The sequence below is a fragment of the Camelina sativa genome, chromosome 1, assembly GCF_000633955.1.
Source record: "Camelina sativa cultivar DH55 chromosome 1, Cs, whole genome shotgun sequence".
In the NCBI taxonomy this organism is placed as follows: Eukaryota; Viridiplantae; Streptophyta; class Magnoliopsida; order Brassicales; family Brassicaceae; genus Camelina; species Camelina sativa.
The window spans coordinates 5,526,311-5,548,004 of record NC_025685.1 but is presented as its reverse complement, the minus strand read 5'-3'; the positions used below and the strand labels follow the sequence as shown (position 1 = coordinate 5,548,004).

The 21,694-nt window shown below is 38.3% G+C and overlaps 4 protein-coding genes across 4 annotated transcripts in view; 1 reads left to right on the top strand and 3 right to left on the bottom strand.

Moving 5' to 3' along the window:
* The window catches only part of LOC104777722 (vacuolar cation/proton exchanger 2), a 4,772-nt gene extending 3,005 nt beyond the window's left edge, over positions 1-1,767 (bottom strand). The window contains exons 1-3 of the mRNA XM_010502022.2: positions 1,381-1,767; positions 936-1,042; positions 757-847 (exon numbers count right to left, since the gene is read on the bottom strand). Of these exons, the coding sequence (XP_010500324.1) occupies positions 757-847; positions 936-980 (136 nt within the window). The 5' untranslated portion in view covers positions 981-1,042; positions 1,381-1,767. The remainder of the gene's footprint in view (positions 1-756; positions 848-935; positions 1,043-1,380) is intronic.
* Positions 6,359-7,238, top strand: LOC104777711 (chaperone protein dnaJ 11, chloroplastic). Its single transcript, XM_010502011.1, has one exon. The coding sequence runs from the start codon at positions 6,490-6,492 to the stop codon at positions 6,982-6,984; it is 495 nt and encodes a 164-aa protein (XP_010500313.1). The 5' UTR covers positions 6,359-6,489; the 3' UTR covers positions 6,985-7,238.
* Positions 7,869-14,187, bottom strand: LOC104704606 (enhancer of mRNA-decapping protein 4-like). Its single transcript, XM_019244563.1, has 12 exons — positions 13,249-14,187; positions 13,077-13,126; positions 12,762-12,918; positions 12,428-12,646; positions 11,941-12,069; positions 10,219-11,792; positions 9,804-9,954; positions 9,605-9,724; positions 9,288-9,458; positions 9,031-9,195; positions 8,528-8,653; positions 7,869-8,446 (listed from the first exon to the last, which is right to left on the bottom strand). The coding sequence occupies exons 1-12, from the start codon at positions 13,960-13,962 to the stop codon at positions 8,147-8,149; spliced, it is 3,876 nt and encodes a 1,291-aa protein (XP_019100108.1). The 5' UTR covers positions 13,963-14,187; the 3' UTR covers positions 7,869-8,146.
* LOC104777700 (enhancer of mRNA-decapping protein 4-like) lies at positions 14,626-20,595 on the bottom strand. Its single transcript, XM_010502002.2, has 12 exons — positions 19,626-20,595; positions 19,492-19,541; positions 19,250-19,406; positions 18,912-19,130; positions 18,499-18,627; positions 16,839-18,350; positions 16,204-16,563; positions 15,994-16,113; positions 15,673-15,843; positions 15,395-15,559; positions 15,177-15,302; positions 14,626-15,095 (listed from the first exon to the last, which is right to left on the bottom strand). Exons 1-12 carry the CDS (start codon positions 20,343-20,345, stop codon positions 14,796-14,798), a joined length of 4,029 nt encoding a protein of 1,342 aa, XP_010500304.1. The 5' UTR covers positions 20,346-20,595; the 3' UTR covers positions 14,626-14,795.

Genomic DNA, 21,694 nt, shown 5'->3' with positions numbered 1-21,694 from the left:
CCAAGAAAAGGAGAATATCATGAAGCGGATAAGGATTCCTACCTTGTCAAAGACTTGGTCTTTTTGGTAAAAGACTAGCCCACCACAAAAGAAGGCGCAGCCAAGTACAAGCAACATGTTAGATAGAATCGAGCCTAGTAACGTCAGCTGAACAACACGTATCATTCCATTTTTCAAAGCGAAAATCGATATGATCAGCTCTGTCACATTCCCGAATGTAGCATTTAGGAGGCCTCCAACTGTGAAATATGTATAACACGTTTAAAAATTATCGCAAAACAACAAAAGGAAAAAGAAAAGGAATTGCCGGTTTTAGAAGAACAAAGTCATACCAGTTGGACCCGTGTAACAAGCCAGTTGCCTGTTTCAAAGAAGCAAAATACTTACACATAAGACTCCCAAACAGAAAGATGATAAGGTAAGCTAAGTGCTACAAGTGTTAGCGGGGCTTACTCTGTGGCATATCCTAGACGTTCAGCCAATGGTGTAATGCCTACTAAGGTCAGCAAGAACACCCACCTCTGAATCACAGCAAGAATCAATTCTTGAGATTCAGCTCTTAGACATGAAATGAAACTACAAGTATTAGTAAATAGTTTACCTTACTATCTATCATGTAGTGTACCAATATGGCTAGAGGACCGAAAGGTAATAATAGATTGAGTTTATTACAAAAAATAACGATCTTGATGCTATTAAGCACGCTGTTCTTTGGGGATTTAGGCGTGTGTTGGGGGAAACTAGTAGAAAGTGATCCTTGCTCCATTAAAGAAGCTTCTTTAGTTTGTGCTGCATCGTCTTCTTGTCTAAATAGGCTTTTGTGCTCAAGTTCATTAACCGAACCCATCTGTGACAGTAACAAACATCTATAATCATTAATCCCAAAACAAGCCGAGGAACTCAAGATAAATATCTGATCGAAAGGTATGACTTACTTCAACTTGTGCTTCGATAAGAACTGGCACTTTACAACAACTCATACCCGTGTGCTACCAACACATGGACCAAAGATAAACTACACAGCGTCCGGTTCTGCTGCAACCTGGATACAGGGGAAACTTCTTGAATGAGATCTAAGTCATAACAACTTGTGTTACTTGGCATTAGGGAAACATTCACAAACAGCACGGCATAGCCCTACACAGAACCATACTACTGAAGAAACAACTGCATTAGCCACTCAAGTAAATTTGGAAAAAAAAAAGAAAAAAGAGTGAATCCAAAAACAAAAGTAGCTAAACAAATTGCTACAATACACAGCAAGATGAATGGAGTCAAAACTTAGTCTTTCGATTAAAATCGCTAAACCCTAATCTACATGAATCCAAAAGAAATCGTAGACTTGGTTAGAGAAAGAAAGAAAGACGGCAACTTTATTACCTTGCAGTCAACGAAGAGTCAGAGAAGAAGAAGACGAATCAAACAAGTTGCAGGAACCAAATCGAGCATAACTTAAAAAAGGAAATAAACGACTTTGAGGTTTCTACTACTTCTTTGTTGTTGTGAATCTGGTGGAGACAAGGAACGCAGAGTATATGTATTGTATGATGCACCCGCTTGATTGATATCAAATAATAGAAAACGAGATTTTTGATCTGGATATAGAAGAAGAAGAAGAAGAAGAAGAAGAAGAAGAAGAAGAAGAAGAATCTCTTGTAGATCTCAGATTGTCAGTAGAGAGCGCGAGCGCGAGCGCGAGGAAGTTTCGTTCTTGGTTGAATTTGTTCTTTCATCATAAATTAGTTCAACATCAAACTCCTTTTCTTTTTTCTTTTTTTTTCTTAATACGTTGAAGAAGACAAGTATAACGGCGCCGTTTTGCCCATTTACGACAGTTCTCAAGAGATATAGCCTCTTTGTCCTAACTCCTAATAATATAAAGAGGGGTACAAGAATCTTTTTAGTTTGTTACTTTAGGTTTCGAATTTATGAAACAAAATCACTATTCAGGTGTTGTTGTTTTCATCATATTTATAAAAATATTGTATAGTCATAAAACACAAGGATATTTTGATCAACATTGAAAATAGAAAGTTACAAAGAGAACAAAAAAAAATTGCATTTTAGTATCTCTATTTCGGACCAATTATGTGATGGTCCATGGAGTTGATTATTCTTTCTCACGTTAAGTCGAGATTGGTCATGACCGAGTTTCAACCACTCACTTTTATGCTATACACCTTAAATATCAAAATTATACTACATAGTATATGAGTATTAGGATTATTTTGAGTTTAGATTTTTTAAAATTATGGGATCAAAACAAAATAACGGTGTGAATATAGTTGATTCCCCAAAAAGAAAACAACACAATTTTCAACAATTCTCTCTTCATATTTGATTTCCACACAATTTAAGTTGTTTAAACAAACACACAAGGAAAGAAAGAAAAAACTACTATAAAGGAATGTGAAGAAGTGGAGATACAACAACCCCCATTTTATTTAGAAGGGTCAACCAATTTACTCTTATTAACCGATTTGTAGACTTGTAGTCATCAATTCAGTGATAACAACATTATCAAATACGTTTTACTTTAAATAATTAATACTTGAATTTTTGTAGATTGATTACTTTTCTTTCTGCAATTATACCAAAAGATAAAAGACATCGCACTACCAAAAAAAATAAAAAAATAAGAAATCTCTGGGCTATAATTAGGTTTGTGGGCCGTAAGGTGACTGTGCTCAATGTGTACCCAATATAATGAGGCTCACTAGCAGCTAGCCCAATTCCTCCTAAAGAAAAAATTATGCTATCCTTTCTAATTAATTATAGGTTTCTCAGCAGAATCATTTGAAGAGAGGTTGACAAGTACTTTTCAGTTAAGCACATGGCCGCAGGGGCGGATCTACAGCCAAAGGGGTGGGGCACATGGCCCACACTCCTTTTTAATAATTATTCAGTTAGGTTTTACTCTAATGTATCTGATAGCTCATTTGAAGAGGAATGCCTTATATTGAGTCTCATGACAGAGGTTCAAATCCCCTCATATGCATTTATTTTTCATTTTATTGTTTATCCTTAATGTTTTGCCTTCCTGTGCCCCACATTTTTTATCCTGGATCCTCCACTGTCTTAGCGTGAACAGAAAATTCATATACATGTAAAAGCTAAATCTAATACAGACATAGTTGCAAAAGCTACTAATCAGAAAAGACATAGTCGCAAAAGCTCATAATCCATTAACGAAAAATGTGAAGATTTATGCTGTTTTTTGTTTTGTTTTACGTGATATTCTATTTAATTAAAATAGTGTCTACATAGAAAGGGAAAAATAAAAAAAAAAGATTGAAACGCTAATTACACGAGAAACTTACGAACCAAATGAAAATTTCTATTTTATATGTTCCATGCGAAACTATCTATTTTAAATCTTAATAAGTCGCTTCGGGTAATTATTACCTAAAAAAAGTAGGTTAGAACAATATCCAATTTGCTTGGGAATATGATCAAGATCAACATATAGCACCAAGGGCGGATGTAGGTGTAATGGAGGTGGGGCAAGTGCCTTATACTCATTCTTAATAATTCTTCAATTTTATCTATTGTGTATAACATATCTTAGCACATTTGGTTAAAAGTGCCACATACTATGTCAAAAGAGGAGGGTTCAATGTCTCTCATCTACAATTTTTTATCACTTTTTATGTTTTGGCTTGTATTAATATTGCTAAAAAAAATTTTGTTAAGGTAAATATTCATCTGTGCCCCATGTTAATTTTCCTCCTGGATCCGCCGCTGAATTGGCCGCCAGGTCGCTTCATACCGACTTGTCGCTCTATTATACTCATCTACGTTGCTGTTTTAATTAATTATTTATCCAATACTCATCTTGTATTATAATCTAGATTGATGATTAGTTTTTTTATAAGCGTACCGTGGCTCCAATCGATGATTTCGAGCAAATATATATATATATATATATAGTGTGATCAGCTAGAGAGAAATAATAAACAGAGCTGAGTTGCTACTTGCTATAGAGCCAAAACAAAATATCCACATATATACAATAAACTATATGTATTTGACAAACAAAAAGAAGCAACAAAGATTTATTATGTTTTGGCACTGGTTGCTTGTGGACCTGTCACCTCTGGTTATATTTTTTTTTTTTTGTGGTGGTGCTTTTTATGATGATAAAGAAATTTTCACTGTTTCCTTATTCTTCTTTTTTTATTTATTTATTATTACTAAGTGGATGCTTTAGAAATTAGATTGCAAGAAAACTAAAATATTAGTAGATGGTAACAATAGAAAAATAATTGGTTACTAATGCATATATATTAAAAAGGGAAATAAGCAAAGAAGAGTTAGAGAGTTTGTGGAACTTGGAGTACACACAAAACATGACTCCCCCACCAAGTTCCCCAACCAAAGCAGTAGTCCCCACATTTAACTACACAATTGATAAAATCACACCATATAATAAACGTTAATTATTGCGAGAGACACTCATTATAAATAACTACCAAAAGGTAAATTTGATTCAATAGACTAATAAAATATTGATTACATGCTTATCAGTCACTAGTAATTAATATCAACCACAGGTCCACCCACAGTCTAGAAGCTTATTTCGAGACACTTATTATATAAACAAAGTCAAATTTTCATTCATCCAATACTAATAATTAAAAAAAATCATCCACGCTTACCTTAGCCTTATTATTACTATCAACCACATTCTAGAAGCTTTTTGGGAGTCATTCATGATAAAAATAACTAACAAAGTTCATTTTCCATGCATTTTTTTTAATGTTACAGGTTAATTTCCATTCATCCAATCCAACATACTAATAAAATAATAACCCCATTTTACATGAAATTGTATCAACCGATATCAATACTAGTATCAAATCAAGCACAATTTACAAGCAATGACAATGTAATCAGTTGTGCTTTTTGTTCGAAGAAATTTGGGAATGATAGTAATATACTTAATATAAAAAAAAGGTTGGACTAATCCACCGTTCCTTTTTGTTAAAAGAGAGTGTGTTTGTTTGTTGTTACCACTGCGCACAAAATCGAATAGTAAAGAGGTTTCGTTGGGTTCGTTGTCTTCTAGAAGACCTAATCCTATCCATCTTGTCCTCACCGCCACGTCCTTCGCAGACACTTTTCTCTCTCTCTCTCTCTCTCTCTCTCTCTCTCTCTCTCTCTCTCTCTCTCTCTNTCTCTCTCTCTCTCTTTTTTTGTTTCTGTACAACAATACGACTACATACGTATAACACTTTGATAGTATTATTTAGTATACGTATAAAACTTTGATAGTCAGCAGATAAAGACAAAAAAAAAAAATGCTTCTAGAAAGGCTTTGATATTTATTAGTCGACAAGTTTACTTTTCTTTCGTCTGATAATCATGTGACGGTACTCTGTTATATTTGTTGGATCTCTTAAATCTCAGCCGTTGATCTTCTCTGCTGGGTACGATTCCTTCTAGAAGAACTTTTGTTTTTGTTTATGTTTTGAAAATCGAATATATTCTGTACCAAGTAGTACTAACTAATATAAATCCTTTAGTGGAGATGACATTATCTTAAAGATCTAAAACGTACTTACCATATTATAAACACTCGCTCTATATATCGACAGATTTAAATTAATGGTTATAAGAGTTGACTGTTCAAAAAATGTATCCTCTAATAATTTTATAATGATCTCTTTTAAATCATAGTAGTATAAAACATGTAAAATCGAACAAAATAAATGACAGATGGATGACATGTCATCAGTTGAATCTTTTTATAAAGCGAGCCGATTACAAAAATAAAAATAATAAAAAAGTAAAGCCGAGCCGGGTGAAGGGGGTTCTAGAAGGCGAATCTTATTATGAACTGGATGACACGTCATCATCAATCCCTTCCATTAGAATTTTCATAAAACTGGTGACTGCCACTCCCCACGGGTTTTACCTTTCTTTTTTCCTTAATTTTCGCTCTTTTTTTTTTTTTTTTTTACCTTAAAAAAAATATTTTCAATTGTAACTTGCATTATATTATATAGTCTATGATATTCAAAATGTCGGTAGAATGCTAAAATGTGTAATCTATCAAATTAATCACGACTTTTCCTAGCTCACTATTAGATATTTTAATTTAATTAATTTTGAAAAATGCTGACAGAAAAAAAAAACAGAATTAGTAGTAGAAGAAGAATTATAGATATTTATGTTGTTGACAAAAAAAAAATGATAGATATTATTTCCTTTACATAATTAATAATGGATAAAAATGAACAGACACGGTTTGTAAAACCAATCCAATAATTAAATAATACACGGTTCCGAAATAAATAACAACGATTTTTTTTTTTTGGAAATTTGGAGGTCTCTTTATATAAAGCCTTTCTCAATTCCTCTCTCTCTACTTTGTGGATCATTCAACTTCTCTCCTACGAACCTTTCTCTCTGCTTCTCTTCCTTAATTTTAATTACTCTCTTCCGAATTTGCCCCTACGGTTTTTTTTTCTCTAATTTGCTTTAAAAATGGCCGGGACCCTAGTTTACTCCGCCGGGTGTTTCTCACCGGCAAATTCCCTTCTTCCTCAACAACAACAACACAAGACGACCAGATCATCATTTAACGGAACCGCAAGGTTTCCCAACGGAGCTCGGTCTTCGTTTAGGGTTTCATCAGCTCAGACGCTTAACGCCGAGCCAGCTATGACGGAATCCGTTCGTCGGCGAGTTTCGAGCCTCTACGAATTACTGAAAGTGAACGAATCGGCTTCGCTGACGGAGATCAAGACGGCGTACCGGAGTTTGGCTAAAGTTTACCATCCGGACGCGTCGGAATCGGACGGTCGAGATTTCATGGAGATCCACAAAGCTTACGCGACACTAGCGGATCCGACGACCAGAGCGATCTACGATTCGACGTTGCTCAGAGCACCACGTAGACGGGTACACGCTGGAGCGATGGGTCGGTCGGGTCGGGTTTACGCTACGACCCGGAGATGGGAGACGGATCAGTGTTGGTAGTTTTAGTTTTGATTTCGGGTTTTGCAGCAGCGAAAAGGCACTTTTTGACTTGTTTTTTTTCCCCTTTTTTATCACATTTTTTTTTTCCTTGTTGGAAAATTAAGAGTGGGGGAAAATTAAGTTGTTTTTTTTTTTAATCCGCCATTTCTGTGTGTTTTTTTTTTTTTTTTTTAACTTAAGAAGTTAACAATGTATAAAACAAGAGATTATGAATAGAGAGACTGTGACATGTATATTATCAATCTTTTACTCTACTTTTTTCAAGGATACACAAAGCAATTAGACCAAAGTAAGACATCATTTTATTCTGATGTTGAAATATAATTCCGAAAATAATTTTCTCGTGACATTTATTGGAAAGACCCTTACAGTTTTCTGAGATTCTGGCACTGTTTGTTTTAGTAAAGCAAGTAATGATTTTTCTCTTTAATTTATTTTGTGTAGACAAACTTTTTGTTCACCATAACTTACAACAGTTTACTAGTTTCCGTTTCATAATAATATAACATGTTTAGAAAAATATATATTATTTTTCTGTAGAAGTTTAGAGAAATATTTTTGTTTCATAATATAGGATGTTTCCAATTTTTTATGCAATTTTTTGATAAATTTTATATTTTCTATTATGCAGTCTTTTTATATAATTGGTTAAATTTTTTAAACATAACTATATTTTAATATACATGATTTAACCAAAACATCATATATTTTTGAAACCTAAGGAATACTAATCATAATAATGATAAAACACTGTTTGTTAGATATTTTATAAAATTTGTTTCTCTTACCAAAAAACAGTACCATTAACCCCGTGGGTGACAAAAGACGACAATACGATATAATTAGTGGACAAACAACCTGTAACCAAATACATTTTTAAAAAGTTACATCTTTAATAATCCAAACATTGATTTGGCTTTTACATACGATCTTCTTGTGAAGAAGAATCAACAGTATACGTAATAATATGAAACAAGCAGATTTTACATTTTCAAAAGAAAGATGGAAAAAGAAATACAAAAATTCAAACCAAAACTGAAAGAAAAAAAATCAGAATCTAACAAGCGTAGAGAAGAGATACAAAGAAGAGTAGTGATTGTTGTTGTTTTCCTATGTTTTATATAAGCAATGAACAAGAAAGAGAGAAAGAGCTAGAGAGATATCATTTGCAGCCCATAAGCATGGAGTTGATGACGTGCATTATCAGTCTGATGGCTGAGACATCGCTGCCCGGTGCGTTTCGGTGATGGTGCAGAATCTGATATACCTGTTCGAAGATCGGGCGAGCGTGTACCGCAATCATCTGATCTGATGGGTTTATGGCTGCCACCACATCAGTCATCCAAGCAAGCTTACGAGATGTGTCCTTGCTGATGTCGCAGGCCAGCTGCTGCAGCAGTGAAAGAAGAACGCCTTGGCTCAGCGGAAGCGGATTCATCGCCAGTAGTCCACGAAGATCCACCTGTATTGGCACAATGGGATCTTATGTAAAACTGATGGTTATGTGATCTTATGATGAGCGAAATCCAAACAAAAGTTTCACCTGTGAGCAAAGCCATGATACTATAGAGACATCGCTTCTCTGTAGTGCCGAAGTGAAAGATTCTTCAAACTTACGTTCAGATATCAACCTTGAAAGTTCTGCTGTTGGGTCCATAGGTGCTTCAACCTGAAAGGACATATGTTGCGATAGTCAAAACTCAGAAGAAATTACATCAAATTAGGATTCGGATAAGAACCAGAAATGGTTCTCTCTTTATTCAGTCTCTGAGTCAATTACAAAAGATATCAGAGAATAAACTGAAGCCAAGAACCAAGATAAAACCCTAGGGTGAGCACCCTAGACTCTCCAAAGCCAAAACCAGGATCATAGACATGCTCAATTCTTCTGCCTAAACTTCCTTTTTAGATGTTAGTTCTCTTCTCTAACTAACCCACTCAACTATGATTACTGACAGCTAAAAGCCACCAAGAGCAACTACAATGCTCATGCACTAGACCAACACAAGATATATGGTTAGTAATTAGTTCCAGAGATGTGCAAACCTTTTCAAGAAGTCCACCCAAATGTCCGCCACTTAGTTGAGTAATCAAGGGATTTGACCCACCAGAATTTGCTCCAGCAGCTGCGAGAGCTAAGAGATTCCTTTGGCTCTCAGCTAATTCACGGCTTAAGGCTTGAGCAACTGATGATGCAGAAGTAATTGTTTCCTGTAGAACAAGTAGTAGCTTTAGAAAGAAGAAAGAAAACTGGATTTAACAAACCATAACAATGCCGTACGAAGAATGACTTTCCATCATACCCTTAAAGTATGAGCAAGCTGGGAGTGTCCAGAGTCAAGCCGTTGCTGGGCTGCATTTGTATGCTCAGCAATCCCTTTCTGGAAAGCTGAGTCTACTTGCTCAAACATGGTCTTGCATGACCTCTCAAAAGAAGGTATGACTGAGGACTCTAGACCCGACCTAAGAGCTTCCTGAAGTTTACAAATGGCAAAGCATCAACGATGAATTCCCTTTCCGTCAATCTATGATGCAGTTGAGACTTCTAGACAGTTCTATTAAGTATCGTAAAACGATAGCAGAGTCGATTAGATTAAGGATAGGTGAAACTCGATATTACCTGGAGGGCTTGCCTGCCAGAGGTCTGAAATTGGGCTTGAATTTGCCTAGCTATGGTTGCTTCAAGCTTTAAATTAACAGATTTGTCAAGCTGATTAACTGCTTTGTCACCAAGTCCTCTCTGTATAAAAGAGAAAAATGTTTTTTTACAACAATGAACCTTTTACGAATTAGCTCCACATTTTTAGAAAAAAACTAACCTGGAAGGACTCTGTGATTGCAGAAGATACAGTTTTTTCAATAACTGGTGTCACTGAACGTGCTAGGGCTGGACCAATTGCAGCCAATTCCTTCTTTATCGTTTTCTCAAACATGGTATTTAACTCCTTGCTCATGAAGTTCGTCGTTGCACTCACNAGGAAGAATTGATTTGAAGTCAACAAATAAAATAAAAATAAAATTACCAAGGTACGTCTTAAGATGAAGAGCAATAACTTATCATCGATACATGCCAGTTACGAATCAAACCTGATTTTCGTTTTAAAACGAATGTAACAAAGGAACTCTTATGGGCCAAATCAAGGTAACACCAAATTTTATAGCGTATCAGTGAAATGATGCAAGAGTATCAAAACAGATATTGCTAAGAAATAGAGTACTAATTAGTTTCAAGATCAATATGTCACCTGATTCATTGTTTCTTGCATAGCTAGGAACTGAGGAAGTGAATCTGTCATGGGATGACTTGAGCTCTCACGTTGCTCATTGAAGGATTCAGCAAGATTTGAGGATGTAGATGACAGACCGGGACCTTGTGAAGTTTTGGCCTTCTGCTTCTTCCCTTTGCTATTTGTAGCTGACGACTGTGGAAGCCCACTGGATGAACCCGACTCAGGAAGCTTTGGAGACCCACCTCTCGAGTCAAGACCACTTTCATCTCCAGCTTGTAAAGGTTGTCCATAAGCCTTAGATTCCCCTGGAATGAAAGTCCCCTCTGTACTAGGATAACAGTCTCTTTCCATCTGGGTGCTGAGATTTGAAGCCTGTGAGCAGAAGACTTTTTCTAAATTTTCTGAAATGCGATTCGCAGTTTCTTCATGATTATTGCTTTCACCATTCTGTGTCGACCTTGCTTCACTTACTTCTTTCACCTCAACTTCTGCGCCTCTTGCATCATTATTCACGTCCTGAATATTTGTATCTCTATCTCTCTTGTCTTCAGTAGTGGTGGAGGCTTCAGCGGACGAAACGCCCATCAATATCTCTGAAGGAGTTACAAGATGAGTGGGGTGTTTGAAAAAAGCTGATGGGCTTCGCATCCCAGACACATCATCATCAGGCTTAACATTTGAGTCCTTGCTTCTTGAGTTTTCTTCTACGGATGACACATCCATATTTCTTTCTCCAACAGCATCCATTTGCCTATCAACAGAATAGTCAGCAGAAGGTGCTCTGCCACCAAGCTCATGATGAGGTATAACTGGCTCAACAGCATCTACAGGAGTGTTGTAGCCAGAAAGTTTTCTTGATAGTCTGGGACTTACAGGAAGTTGGGGTGACATAGCATACGCAGAACCTGCACCACTTGTCTCAGATGGCAGGCCAGAAGTTTTAGGTTCACCGTTGGGTGGAACAATTGCTTGTGCTGTGGCTTCTGATGATGGAAAACTCAACTTATTAGCACTTTCCGATCTATTCACTATAATAGAAGGTTTTGGCACTGAATTAACTGATTGTAATTTGGTAGGTTTCAGTCCAGATGGTTCAAACATACTTTCAACAAGATTTGCTTCCCGTGACACACTAGAATCTGACTTCTCAAAACCCACATTCTCTGTAGGAGGTGGCAAGCACAAGCTTAAGTCTAATGTATACTGCTGGATTGCTAGAGTCTGAACACAATAAACCTTAACAATAGGCTCTTCTGGAGGATCATTTGTTCCAATAAAACTCAATATGGGCATAGTGACTGTAAATTCTGACAGGTAATCCATCCGCGAATCAACTGGAGAAGAACCATAGTCCAAATGCACAGCATATAAGGCGTTCCTTTTTGCGTTTGCAAGTAAAAGCAATCCTGCTTCAGATAATGCTATGACTTGGTTAAAAAATGCCTCTTCAGCTCGTGGCTCAGTTGAACTTTTCAAGTCAAGTGTCTGGGTACACCTCCATGATTCAGCATCAGCTGGTAGAAGCCACCCTTCTTCCCCAGCAGAGACCCATATTTTCATTTCTCGATTTAGAGGTCCCTGTGAGAAGAACATTGCCAACACTGTCAGAGTCAGTAACTTAGCAGAAAGGAAAGCTACAATTATAAAATGTAAACCCAACACAGCAAGGCCAAATAAAATTAGATAGAGCTGAGAAATGTAACTAATATTAAATCAAGAAAATTACCCCTGTGATAAGTATGATGTGATCAGGTCTCTCAGGAGATGTAACGAACGTCGCTGAACTGACTGGATGTCCATCATGAGGCCTCAAAACTACAAGCGGTTGTGCTTTACGATCTTGCCATATCTTAATCTGTAGGTAAGTTATAAGGAAGGAGTGAGACTCACGCACACAAAAATACTATTTGTTGCAAAATGTGTCCTGGTTGAAAAGAGATGATATACAGTGCAAGTCTGAGATGAAACTTAGCAAATCTTCAAAAATTCAAAACGTGTTAGAATAGTTTTTGAATATCAAATGCGCTACCAGGACCAAAATAAGAAGGCTGACTAGTTCTAATTACGAAAATGTAATGATTACATCAAGTTTGCAACGTAATCAGTTTAAACTCGGTTCTTTGAATTGGGTCATTTTCCGAAAGGTTTAAAGAAAGGGGATGATTAAAATTGGAAGAACTGAGTGTAGCAAAATGATACAAAGAAACACAAACCGTGCCATCAACAGAAGAAGAAACCAGGCGCGTGGTCATCCATTGGCACATTGACAAATCTGTAACTTCCCCATCATGCTTGCCAACAATCTGAACACCATCAATCAGCTTATCAAGGGGACACTGGAGAGGTGCCTCAGCAGAGAATACTTCACCTCTGCCAACTTTGGTAGTATCAATACGAAGCACATGTTTACCAATAGAAACTACCAAAATTTCCTGGAAAAAATAGATTTCACGCAATCAGAAGTATAGTCACAATAGAGCGTAACTTTGAAAACGTCAAGTACAAAGAAGCAAACTATGCAACTTCCCATGAAAAGTTATCAAATACCTGTTTGTGGCAGTGCCAACAAACACGTGGATGTTTGGTGTCTTGCTCTCCTAGTATCTGAAGAGCACAAACTATCTTCCCAGTTATCTGGGGTTGATCATCTCCCTCAGATCCTTCAGAGATTTTCCACACGAAAACTTTTCCGTCTAGACTAACACTGTTTAGAAGAAACAGAAAAGTACAGGTATAAACCACAAAGTAGAAGAAACTAGCCAAACAAACTCTAATATCCAAAGAAGAACTGAATGAGCGCTCTAGTTCCATAGCTATATATAAATAGTAAAGCCGAATTAGACAACAGTCCCAGAACATTACCTGGCCAACATATGAACATCCTCGGCAAAGAAAGCCATGTCCGTCACTCTCTGGACATAAAAACGTAGTTAGAACCAGATGGTAACTATGATGATGGCGAAGAAGGCCGATTAAACCAGACGGGTAATTCAATAAGTAATTCACAAATTGAAATAAGTATAAGTAAATGAACCTGAGAATGGCCCCGGAACAGAGACCTTAATGCAGTGTTTATATTGAGAACCCTAATGTTTCCTCCTTTCAAGCCGTAGCATATATAGTCCTTATTCACGGCGATTTGCCGGCCCACTACGAGCTGAGGATCTGAGCCGTATTTGGTAATCGGAGTCACCTCGAGCTGCGGCTGAATCTCCCCTTGTAATCTCACATCCACATCGTAGACCGCGTGTTCACCAATCAATCGCCTTCCTTTTGGAAGCTTACAGCTCGGGATACGAATAGGACCCGAACCACCACCGGGAAAAGACCGAGCGATCTCGTTGTGATTCACTACCGGAAGCTGATGCGAAGGGTCTTGGTTAGGCACGGCGCCTCCGTTGTTGTTATTGTTGAGGAGAGCGAGGATGTGGGAACCGGGATTGTGATTGGAACGGGGAGACTGGAGATTGAGAGGTGGCGTGGGATAAGAAAGCGTTCTCTGTGGATGCAAATTAGTCGCGGAGGAAGAGGAAGACACATCTTGAGTGACCGGCGATGGTTGAGCGGAGATAGGAGGCGGAGCGTAGTGCTGCTGATCGTACTGGTTGTGAAGAAAAGGACCTGTGGGCGGAGGATAAGAAGCCGGCGGGGCCGGATAAGGATTGGATGAAGGTTTGAAGAGAGTACCAAGATCAAAAGGAGGAGGAGGAGGAGGAGGAGGATTGGTATTACCAGGTGAAGACGCCATGGATTTGATGCAGATTTTTAAGATCGCCGAAGCTAGGGTTTGTGAAATCGGATCAATAGAGAGGTTTGTATTTTGATTGAAAATACTCAGCTCCCTTGAAAAGATTCCACAAAAAGAAGACTCGGCGGATCTGAAAGTCACATAAACAAAAAAGAGAGAGAGAGAGAGAGCAAAGCAATAGAGAGATAGACGATGATGACTTGAAAGTGAGAACAGGTAGAGAACTTTTGGAGACTTGTACTTTTTTTTCCTTTTCTTTAATGTAAAATTAATTGGGGGGCATGATCCAGATCACAAAAAGTTATGGGGTGATAATCGTGTATATAATTAAAATATGAGGATGCTTCTGTTAGTAATCGATTCAGATTTTACTTGTTTGGGCCGCGTCATTCCCATTACAGGCCCCAATATATATTTCTGGAGATTCACTTGTTCAAAGATTCATCATGGAAACGAAAGAGAGAAGAAGAGGATAAGGATTCTGATTCATGGTCAGCTCCTTTATCTCCAAAAGTAAATGGAAACTGAACCCAAAAGCAAAATATCGATCTTGCTATATGCAATTGCTCAATTTCTCTGTTTACTGTCGACCAAGACTACCATAATGTATATTATCCATGTAACATTGTCTTTAAAATCACGTTCTTTAGAAAAAAATCTATATAGACGTAGAAACCAGATTTTACATTTAAAAGGAAATTCGAACAAAAGACAAAAACCAAAAATGAAAAAAAAAAAAAAAACCTAACAAGAGTAGAGAGATGCAAAGAAGAAAGGTTTCCTATTTTTTTATGCATGTAACTAACGAACAAGAAGAAAGAGAAAGAGTGATGTCATTTGCAGCTCATAAGCATAGAGTTGATCACGTGCATTATAAGTCTGACGGCAGAGATGTCGCTGCCCGGTGCGTTACGCTGGTGGTGCAAAATCTGATAAACCTGTTCAAAGATTGGGCGAGCGTGGACCGCAATCATCTGATCTGATGGGTTTATGGCTGCAACAACATCAGTCATCCAACCTAGCTTACGGGATGTGTCCTTGCTGATGTCACAAGATAGCTGCTGCAGCAGTGAAAGAAGCACGCCTTGGCTCAGTGGAAGCGGATTCATAGCCAGTAGTCCACGAAGATCCACCTGCATTGGTACAATGGAATCTTATGTAAAACTGATGGTTATCGGATCTTATGATGAGCGAAATCCAAACAAAAATTTCACCTGTGAGCAAAGCCATGACACTATAGAGACATCGCTTCTCTGTAGAGCCGAAGTGAAAGATTCTTCGTACTTGCGTTCAGATATCAACCTTGAGAGTTCTGCTGTTGGGTCCATAGGCGCTTCAACCTGAAACAAGCAGTAAGCATATATACTTGTCAAAACTCAAAAGAGACAACACCATTCAATGGGTCAGTAAATTACACCAGAGATGTGCAAACCTTTTCAAGAAGAGCACCTAAAGGTCCATTACTTAGTTGAGTAACCAAGGGATTTGATCCACCAGAACTAGCTCCAGCAGCTGCGAGAGCTAAGCGATTCCTTTGACTCTCGGCTAATTCATGATTTAGGGCTTGAGTAACTGATGATGCAGAACTAATGGTTTCCTGTACAAACGAGCAGCAACTTTAACATGCGGAAAACAAAAAAAGAAGCATTTTGCTACCATAACTGGTGATTAACCAAAAAAAAAAGCTGGAAGGATGATCTTCCAACATACCTTCAGAGTATGAGCAAGCTGGGAGTGTCCAGAGTCGAACCGTTGCTGGGCTGCACTTGTGTGCTCAGCCATCCCTTTCTGGAAGGTTGAGTCTACTTGCACAAACATGGCCTTGCATGCTCTCTCAAAGGACGGTATGACTGAAGATTCCAGACTTGACCTAAGACCTTCCTGAAGTTTTTATAAATGGCAGAAAAGATATGGATATAAGAGATCAACTGATTTTACACTAAACAATGATGCAGCTGATAACTGTATGTAAAGGACTTGTATATACATTTTATAAAGTATCATAAAACTAGGTTAAACTCAAAGTTTTACCTGGAGGGCTTGTCTACCAGACGTCTGAAATTGGGCTTGAATTTGCCTGGCTATGGTTGTTTCAAGCTTTGTAATAACAGATTTATCAAGCTGATTAACTGCTTTGTCACCAATTCCTTTCTGTATAAAAATCAGTTTTCGTTTTCAACAATGAACCTTAAAAATGAATCTTCTCATGAATCAACTCAATATATCTCGTAAATTACTAACCTGAAAGGATTCTGCGATTGCAGAGGAAACAGTTTTTTCAATAACTGGAGTTGCTGCACGTGCTAGGGATGGACCAACGGTAGCAAATTCCTTCTTCACCGTTTTCTCAAACATGGCATTTAACTCCTTGCTCATGAAGTTTGACGTTGCATTCACAATTTGTTGTGCATGGTCACGTAATGCCTTTTCATTCTTAAAAGCCTCCTCTTGAAAGCGGGCCAATAAAGCATCAGCATTTGACTTGCTGGATTTCTCTATCATTCTCCCTATAGCCACTTCAAGTCTTTTACCTTCTTTTACAATAGGGCCAGTGACAGCATTTGATAGTTGTCTCTGCATCTCCTTCTGTGAAACCATTATCTGGAAGGGAAATAATATTTCAGTTCAACAGATAAAACAACAACAACATTACCAAGGTACGTCTTAAGATGAAAAGCAATAACTTATCATTGATAAATGCCAGTTACAAAATCAAATCTGACTTATCGTTTTAAAACGAATCTAACAAAGATAGCAGTTTTGTGTCCAATCAAGGTTAAAACAAGTTAGTAGTGTATCAGTGAAATGATGCAAGAGTATAAAAAATGATATTGTTAAGAATAGGGTACTAATTAGTTTCAAGATCAATATGTCACCTGATTCATCGTTTCTTGCATAGCTAATAACTGAGGAAGCGAATCTGTCATGGGATGACTTAACCTCTCACATTGCTCACTGACGGATTCAGCCAGATCAGCAACATTTGAGGATGACAAACTGGGACCCTGGGAATTTTTGGCCTTCTGCTTCTTCCCTTTGCTATTTGTAGCTACCAACTGTGGAAGCCCACTAGATGAATCCGACTTGGGAAGGTTTGCAGACAAATCTCTTGAGTCAAGAACTCTTTCATCCCCAACTTGTAAAGGCTGTCCATATGCCACAGAGTCCTCTGGAATGACAGTTTCCTCAGTAATAGGATGACGGACTCTTGCTGTGAGATTGGAAGCCTGTGAGCAGAAGATTTGTTCTCTACTTTCTGAAGTGTGATTCGCAGTTTCTTCATGATAGTTGATTTCACCATTCTGCGTAGACCGTGCTTCACTTACTTCTTTGACCTCAACTTCTGTGCCTCTTGCATCATTATTCACGTCCTGAATATCAGCATTTCTATCCCTCTTGTCTTCAGTAGTAACGGAGGCTTCAGTGGATGAAACACCCATCAATATCTCTGAAGGAGTTACGAGATGAATAGGGTGTTTGAAGAAAGCTGATGGGCTTCGAATCCCAGACATATCATCATCAGGTTTAACATTCATGTCTTTGGTTCTAGAGCTTTCGTCGACAGAAGATACATTCAAACTATTTTCTCCAACATCATCATTTTGCCTATCAACAAAACAATCAGAAGGAGTGTGATAGCCAGAAAGTTTACTTGATAGTCTTGGACTTAGAGAATGTTGAGATGAAGGAGCATACGCAGAACCTGCATCACTGGTCTCAGAAGGCAGCCCAGAAGTTTTAGGCTCACCATTGGGGGGAACAATTACTGGTGATGTGGTCTCCGCTGATGCAGAACCCGCTGGAAAATTCAACGTATTAGCACTTTCCGATCTATTCACTAAAATAGATGGTTTAGGCACTGAATTAACTGATGGTAATTTGGTAGGTTTCAGTCCAGATGGTTCAAACATACTTTCAACAAGATTTGCTTCCCGTGACACACTAGAATCTGACTTCTCAAAACCCACATTCTCTGTAGGAGGTGGCAAGCACAAGCATAAGTCTAATGTATACTGCTGGATTGCTAGAGTCTGAACACAATAAACCTTAACAATGGGCTCTTCTGGAAAATCATTTGTCCCAATAAAACTCAATATGGGCATAGTGACTGTAAACTCTGACAGGTAATCCATCCGCGAATCAACAGGAGAATAACCATAGTCCAGATGCACAGCATATAAGGCGTTCCTTTTTGCGTTTGCAAGTAAAAGCAAGCCTGCTTCAGATAATGCTATTACTTGGTTAAAAAATGTCTCTTCAGCCCGTGGCTCAGTTGAACTTTTCAATTCAAGTGTCTGGGTACACCTCCATGATTCAGCATCAGCTGGTAAAAGCCACCCTTCTTCACCAGCAGAGACCCAGATTTTCATTTCTCGATTTAGAGGACCCTGTGAGAAGAACATTGCCAACACTAGCTGAGTTAGCAAATTGGCAGAAAGGAAAGCTACATTTACAAAATGTAAACTTAACACAGCAGGGCCAAGTAACATTATATAGCACTGTAAAAAGTATGTAATATTAATTAAAGAAAACTACCCCCGTGATAAGTATGATGTGATCAGGTCTTTCAGGGGATGTCACAAATGTGGCTGAGCTGACTGGATGTCCATCATGAGGCCTCAAAACTACGAGTGGTTGTGCCTTATTATCTTGCCATATCTTAACCTGTTGGTATAAAGAAGGAGTAAGACTCAAACACAAATATACTAGCTGTTGTAGAATGTGTTCAGGTGGTGAAGACACGATGCAAATGCAAGTCTATGATGAAACTCAAAAAACCTCTTCAACTTAGGATGAGCTATCAGAACCAAAAAGAGGCTGACGATTTTCAATTAATTGAACTTCGGTACCCATTAAGGAGCCAAACAGTTGAAGTTTTAGTTCTTTAAATATATTCAACTAAGGTTATGAATATGAGAAGACGGAAAATGATAAGAACAAACACAAACCGTGCCATCAACAGAAGAAGAAACCAGGCGCGTGGTCATCCATTGGCACATTGACAAATCTGTAACTTCCCCATCATGCTTGCCAACAATCTGAACACCATCAATCAGCTTATCAAGGGGACACTGGAGAGGTGCCTCAGCAGAGAATACTTCACCTCTGCCAACTTTGGTAGTATCAATTCGCAGCACATGTTTACCAATAGAAACTACCAAAATTTCCTGGAAAAAATGTGAATTTTCGCAATCAGAAGTATAGACATAATAGAGCGTAAATTTGAAAAGGTCATGATGTTCAAAGAAGCAATGTATGCATCTTCCCATGACAAGTTATCAAATACCTGTTTGTGGCAATGCCAACAAACACGTGGATGTTTGGTGTCTTGCTCTCCTAGTATTTGAAGAGCACAAACTATCTTTCCAGTTATCTGGGATTGATCATCTCTCTCAGATCCCTCAGAAATTTTCCACGCGAAAACTTTTCCATCTAGACTAACACTGTTTTAAAGTAATAGAAAAGTAGTCGGTATGAAAGCAAATGTAAACCACAAAGTAGAAGAAGCTTATAGTTCCAGAACATTACCTAGCCAAGAGATCAACATCTTCGGCAAAGAAAGCCATGTCCGTCACTCTCTGTACACAAAGACGTAGTTAGAACTGGTTGGAACAAAATAGTTCAATAATTAAAAAAAAAAAATTGCAGAATTGAAAAGCAACCTGAGAATGGCCTCTGAACAAAGACCTCAAAGCACTGTGTATATTAAGAACCCTAATGTTTCCTCCTTTCAATCCATAGCATATGTAGACCTTATTCACGGCGATTTGCCGACCCACTACAAGCTGAGGATCCGACCCGTATTTAGTAATCGGAGTCACCTCCAACTGCGGCTGAATCTCTCCCTGTAATCTCACGTCCACATCGTACACAGCGTGTTCACCAACCAACCGTCTTCCCTTAGGCAGCTTACAGCTGGGAACACGGATAGGACCCGAACCGCCAGGAAAAGACCGAGCGATCTCGTTGTGAGTCACTACCGGAAGCTGATGCGGAGGCTCTTGGTTAGCCACGGCGCCTCCGTTGTTGTTATTGTTGTTGTTAAGGAGAGCGAGGATGTGGGTTCCGGGATTGTGATTAACACGGGGAGATTGGGGATTGAGAGGTGGCGTGGGATAAGACAGCGTTCTCTGCGGAAGCAAGTTAGTCGCGGAGGAAGAGGAAGACACATCCTGTTGCGTCAGAGTCACCGGCGATGGTTGGGCTAAGGTACTCGGCGGCGCGTAGAGTTGCTGATTGTACTGGCTGTGAAGAAAAGGACCCGCCGGTGGAGGATAAGATGACGGCGGCGCCGGATAAGGGTTCGATGAAGTTTTGAAGATAGTACTGAGATCGAACGGAGGAGGATTGTGAGGGTTAGTATTACCGGGTGAAGACGCCATTGATTCAAAGATCGTCGAATCTAGGGTTTGCGATATCGGTATCAGAACAGAGGTGTAATTGGAATGTAGAAAAGAATCCACAAAAAAAAAAAGAAGACTCGGCGGATCTAAGCAAGAAATCGAGAGTCACAAAGAGAGAGAGAGAGAGAGAGGGAAGCGCGAAAAGCAAGAATAGAGAGACGATGATGACTTGAAAGTGAGAACAGCTAGAGAACTTTTGGAGACTTGCTTTTTTGATACTGGGGACGTCAATTCAATGACTAAAAGTTATGGGGTAATAATCGCACTTATAATACAATACGAGGGCGGTTCTGAACAAATTTAGATCTTATATATCGCATAATTAGTTTGGGCCTTGTTTCTATTTATGAAGCCCGAATAACAGTCCACCGAATCATTCGATAACTTCATAACAGTCCACGTCAGCACAAATCATTCTCTTCTGCTGAGTCTTGAGATATTAATTCTGATCTTGTTACCATAACTTGTTGCAATGATTGATGCCTAGTACTTGTTTTGCGTCTTTGGCTTAAGATTTATCTTAGGGAGTACACAAAATCATTAACAGAGAAGCATCTCTATACTTTCACCATGCTCTTATTCAGAAACCTGCAATTGCCAACAAAGATGGACATGGCACCTTTTGAAAACCTGACAAAGCAAGTGGTTACCACTTACCACACTAGGTTCTTGAGGAACTAGACCAAACAATAAACATCAAGATTTTGCTCTCTAATTGTTCAATTTCTCTGTTTTAGTGTCGTTTAGATTCAACTGATGTCTCCAAATTCACCTGTATGGCTGTATAACGTAATGTCACCTTCTTGACAACATCGACTTATATAAGACCATTTGAAAAATTCTACCAAATGAATTCGTTGAACCCTTTCTTCGCTCATAGGCTTATGTACACTCAAGGGACATGATTCTCTAATTATATATGCACCACCGCCCCTTCGTAAGCCTCCAATACTTATATATGACGTATGATGAATTATAAAACTATCCCTTTCTCCAGTAGTTATTATGCAACACCTAGCTGCCATCAACCCTTTTGCTCATTCTTAAACTTCTCTTAGCTTACTACGAATTTTTCACTGAGTCGAGGCATTTGTATAAATGAACACGGGACATATTTCCAAATAATGCCCCACCATCTATTCATTCAGAAGCTCCCCATGGCTATTCGGACTTTTTAGCCAAGTTAAGGCATTTGATAAATCAAGACAAACATATACATATCCTTACCATGCACCGCCACTTATAGACCTCAAATGAGCATATGATAAAAATTTTAGCCGAGCCAAACAAATATTGGGACCAAGTTTGTATCATGCACCACCATCCAC

What these genes read in the sequence shown, in the direction of transcription:
- LOC104777700 (XM_010502002.2), bottom strand. Translation starts at nt 20,345, where the DNA reads ATGGCGTCTTCACCCGGTAATACTAACCCTCACAATCCTCCTCCGTTC. An exon ending in CTTCTTCTGTTGATGGCACG is followed by an intron (nt 18,628 to 18,911) that starts GTTTGTGTTTGT and finishes TTATACCAACAG; the next exon opens with GTTAAGATATGGCAAGATAA. An exon ending in ACATCATACTTATCACGGGG is followed by an intron (nt 18,351 to 18,498) that starts GTAGTTTTCTTT and finishes TTCTTCTCACAG; the next exon opens with GGTCCTCTAAATCGAGAAAT.
- LOC104777711 (XM_010502011.1), top strand. Translation starts at nt 6,490, where the DNA reads ATGGCCGGGACCCTAGTTTACTCCGCCGGGTGTTTCTCACCGGCAAAT.
- LOC104704606 (XM_019244563.1), bottom strand. Translation starts at nt 13,962, where the DNA reads ATGGCGTCTTCACCTGGTAATACCAATCCTCCTCCTCCTCCTCCTCCT. An exon ending in TGTTCCGGGGCCATTCTCAG is followed by an intron (nt 13,127 to 13,248) that starts GTTCATTTACTT and finishes TTTTATGTCCAG; the next exon opens with AGAGTGACGGACATGGCTTT. An exon ending in TATCATGGCTTTGCTCACAG is followed by an intron (nt 8,447 to 8,527) that starts GTGAAACTTTTG and finishes GTGCCAATACAG; the next exon opens with GTGGATCTTCGTGGACTACT.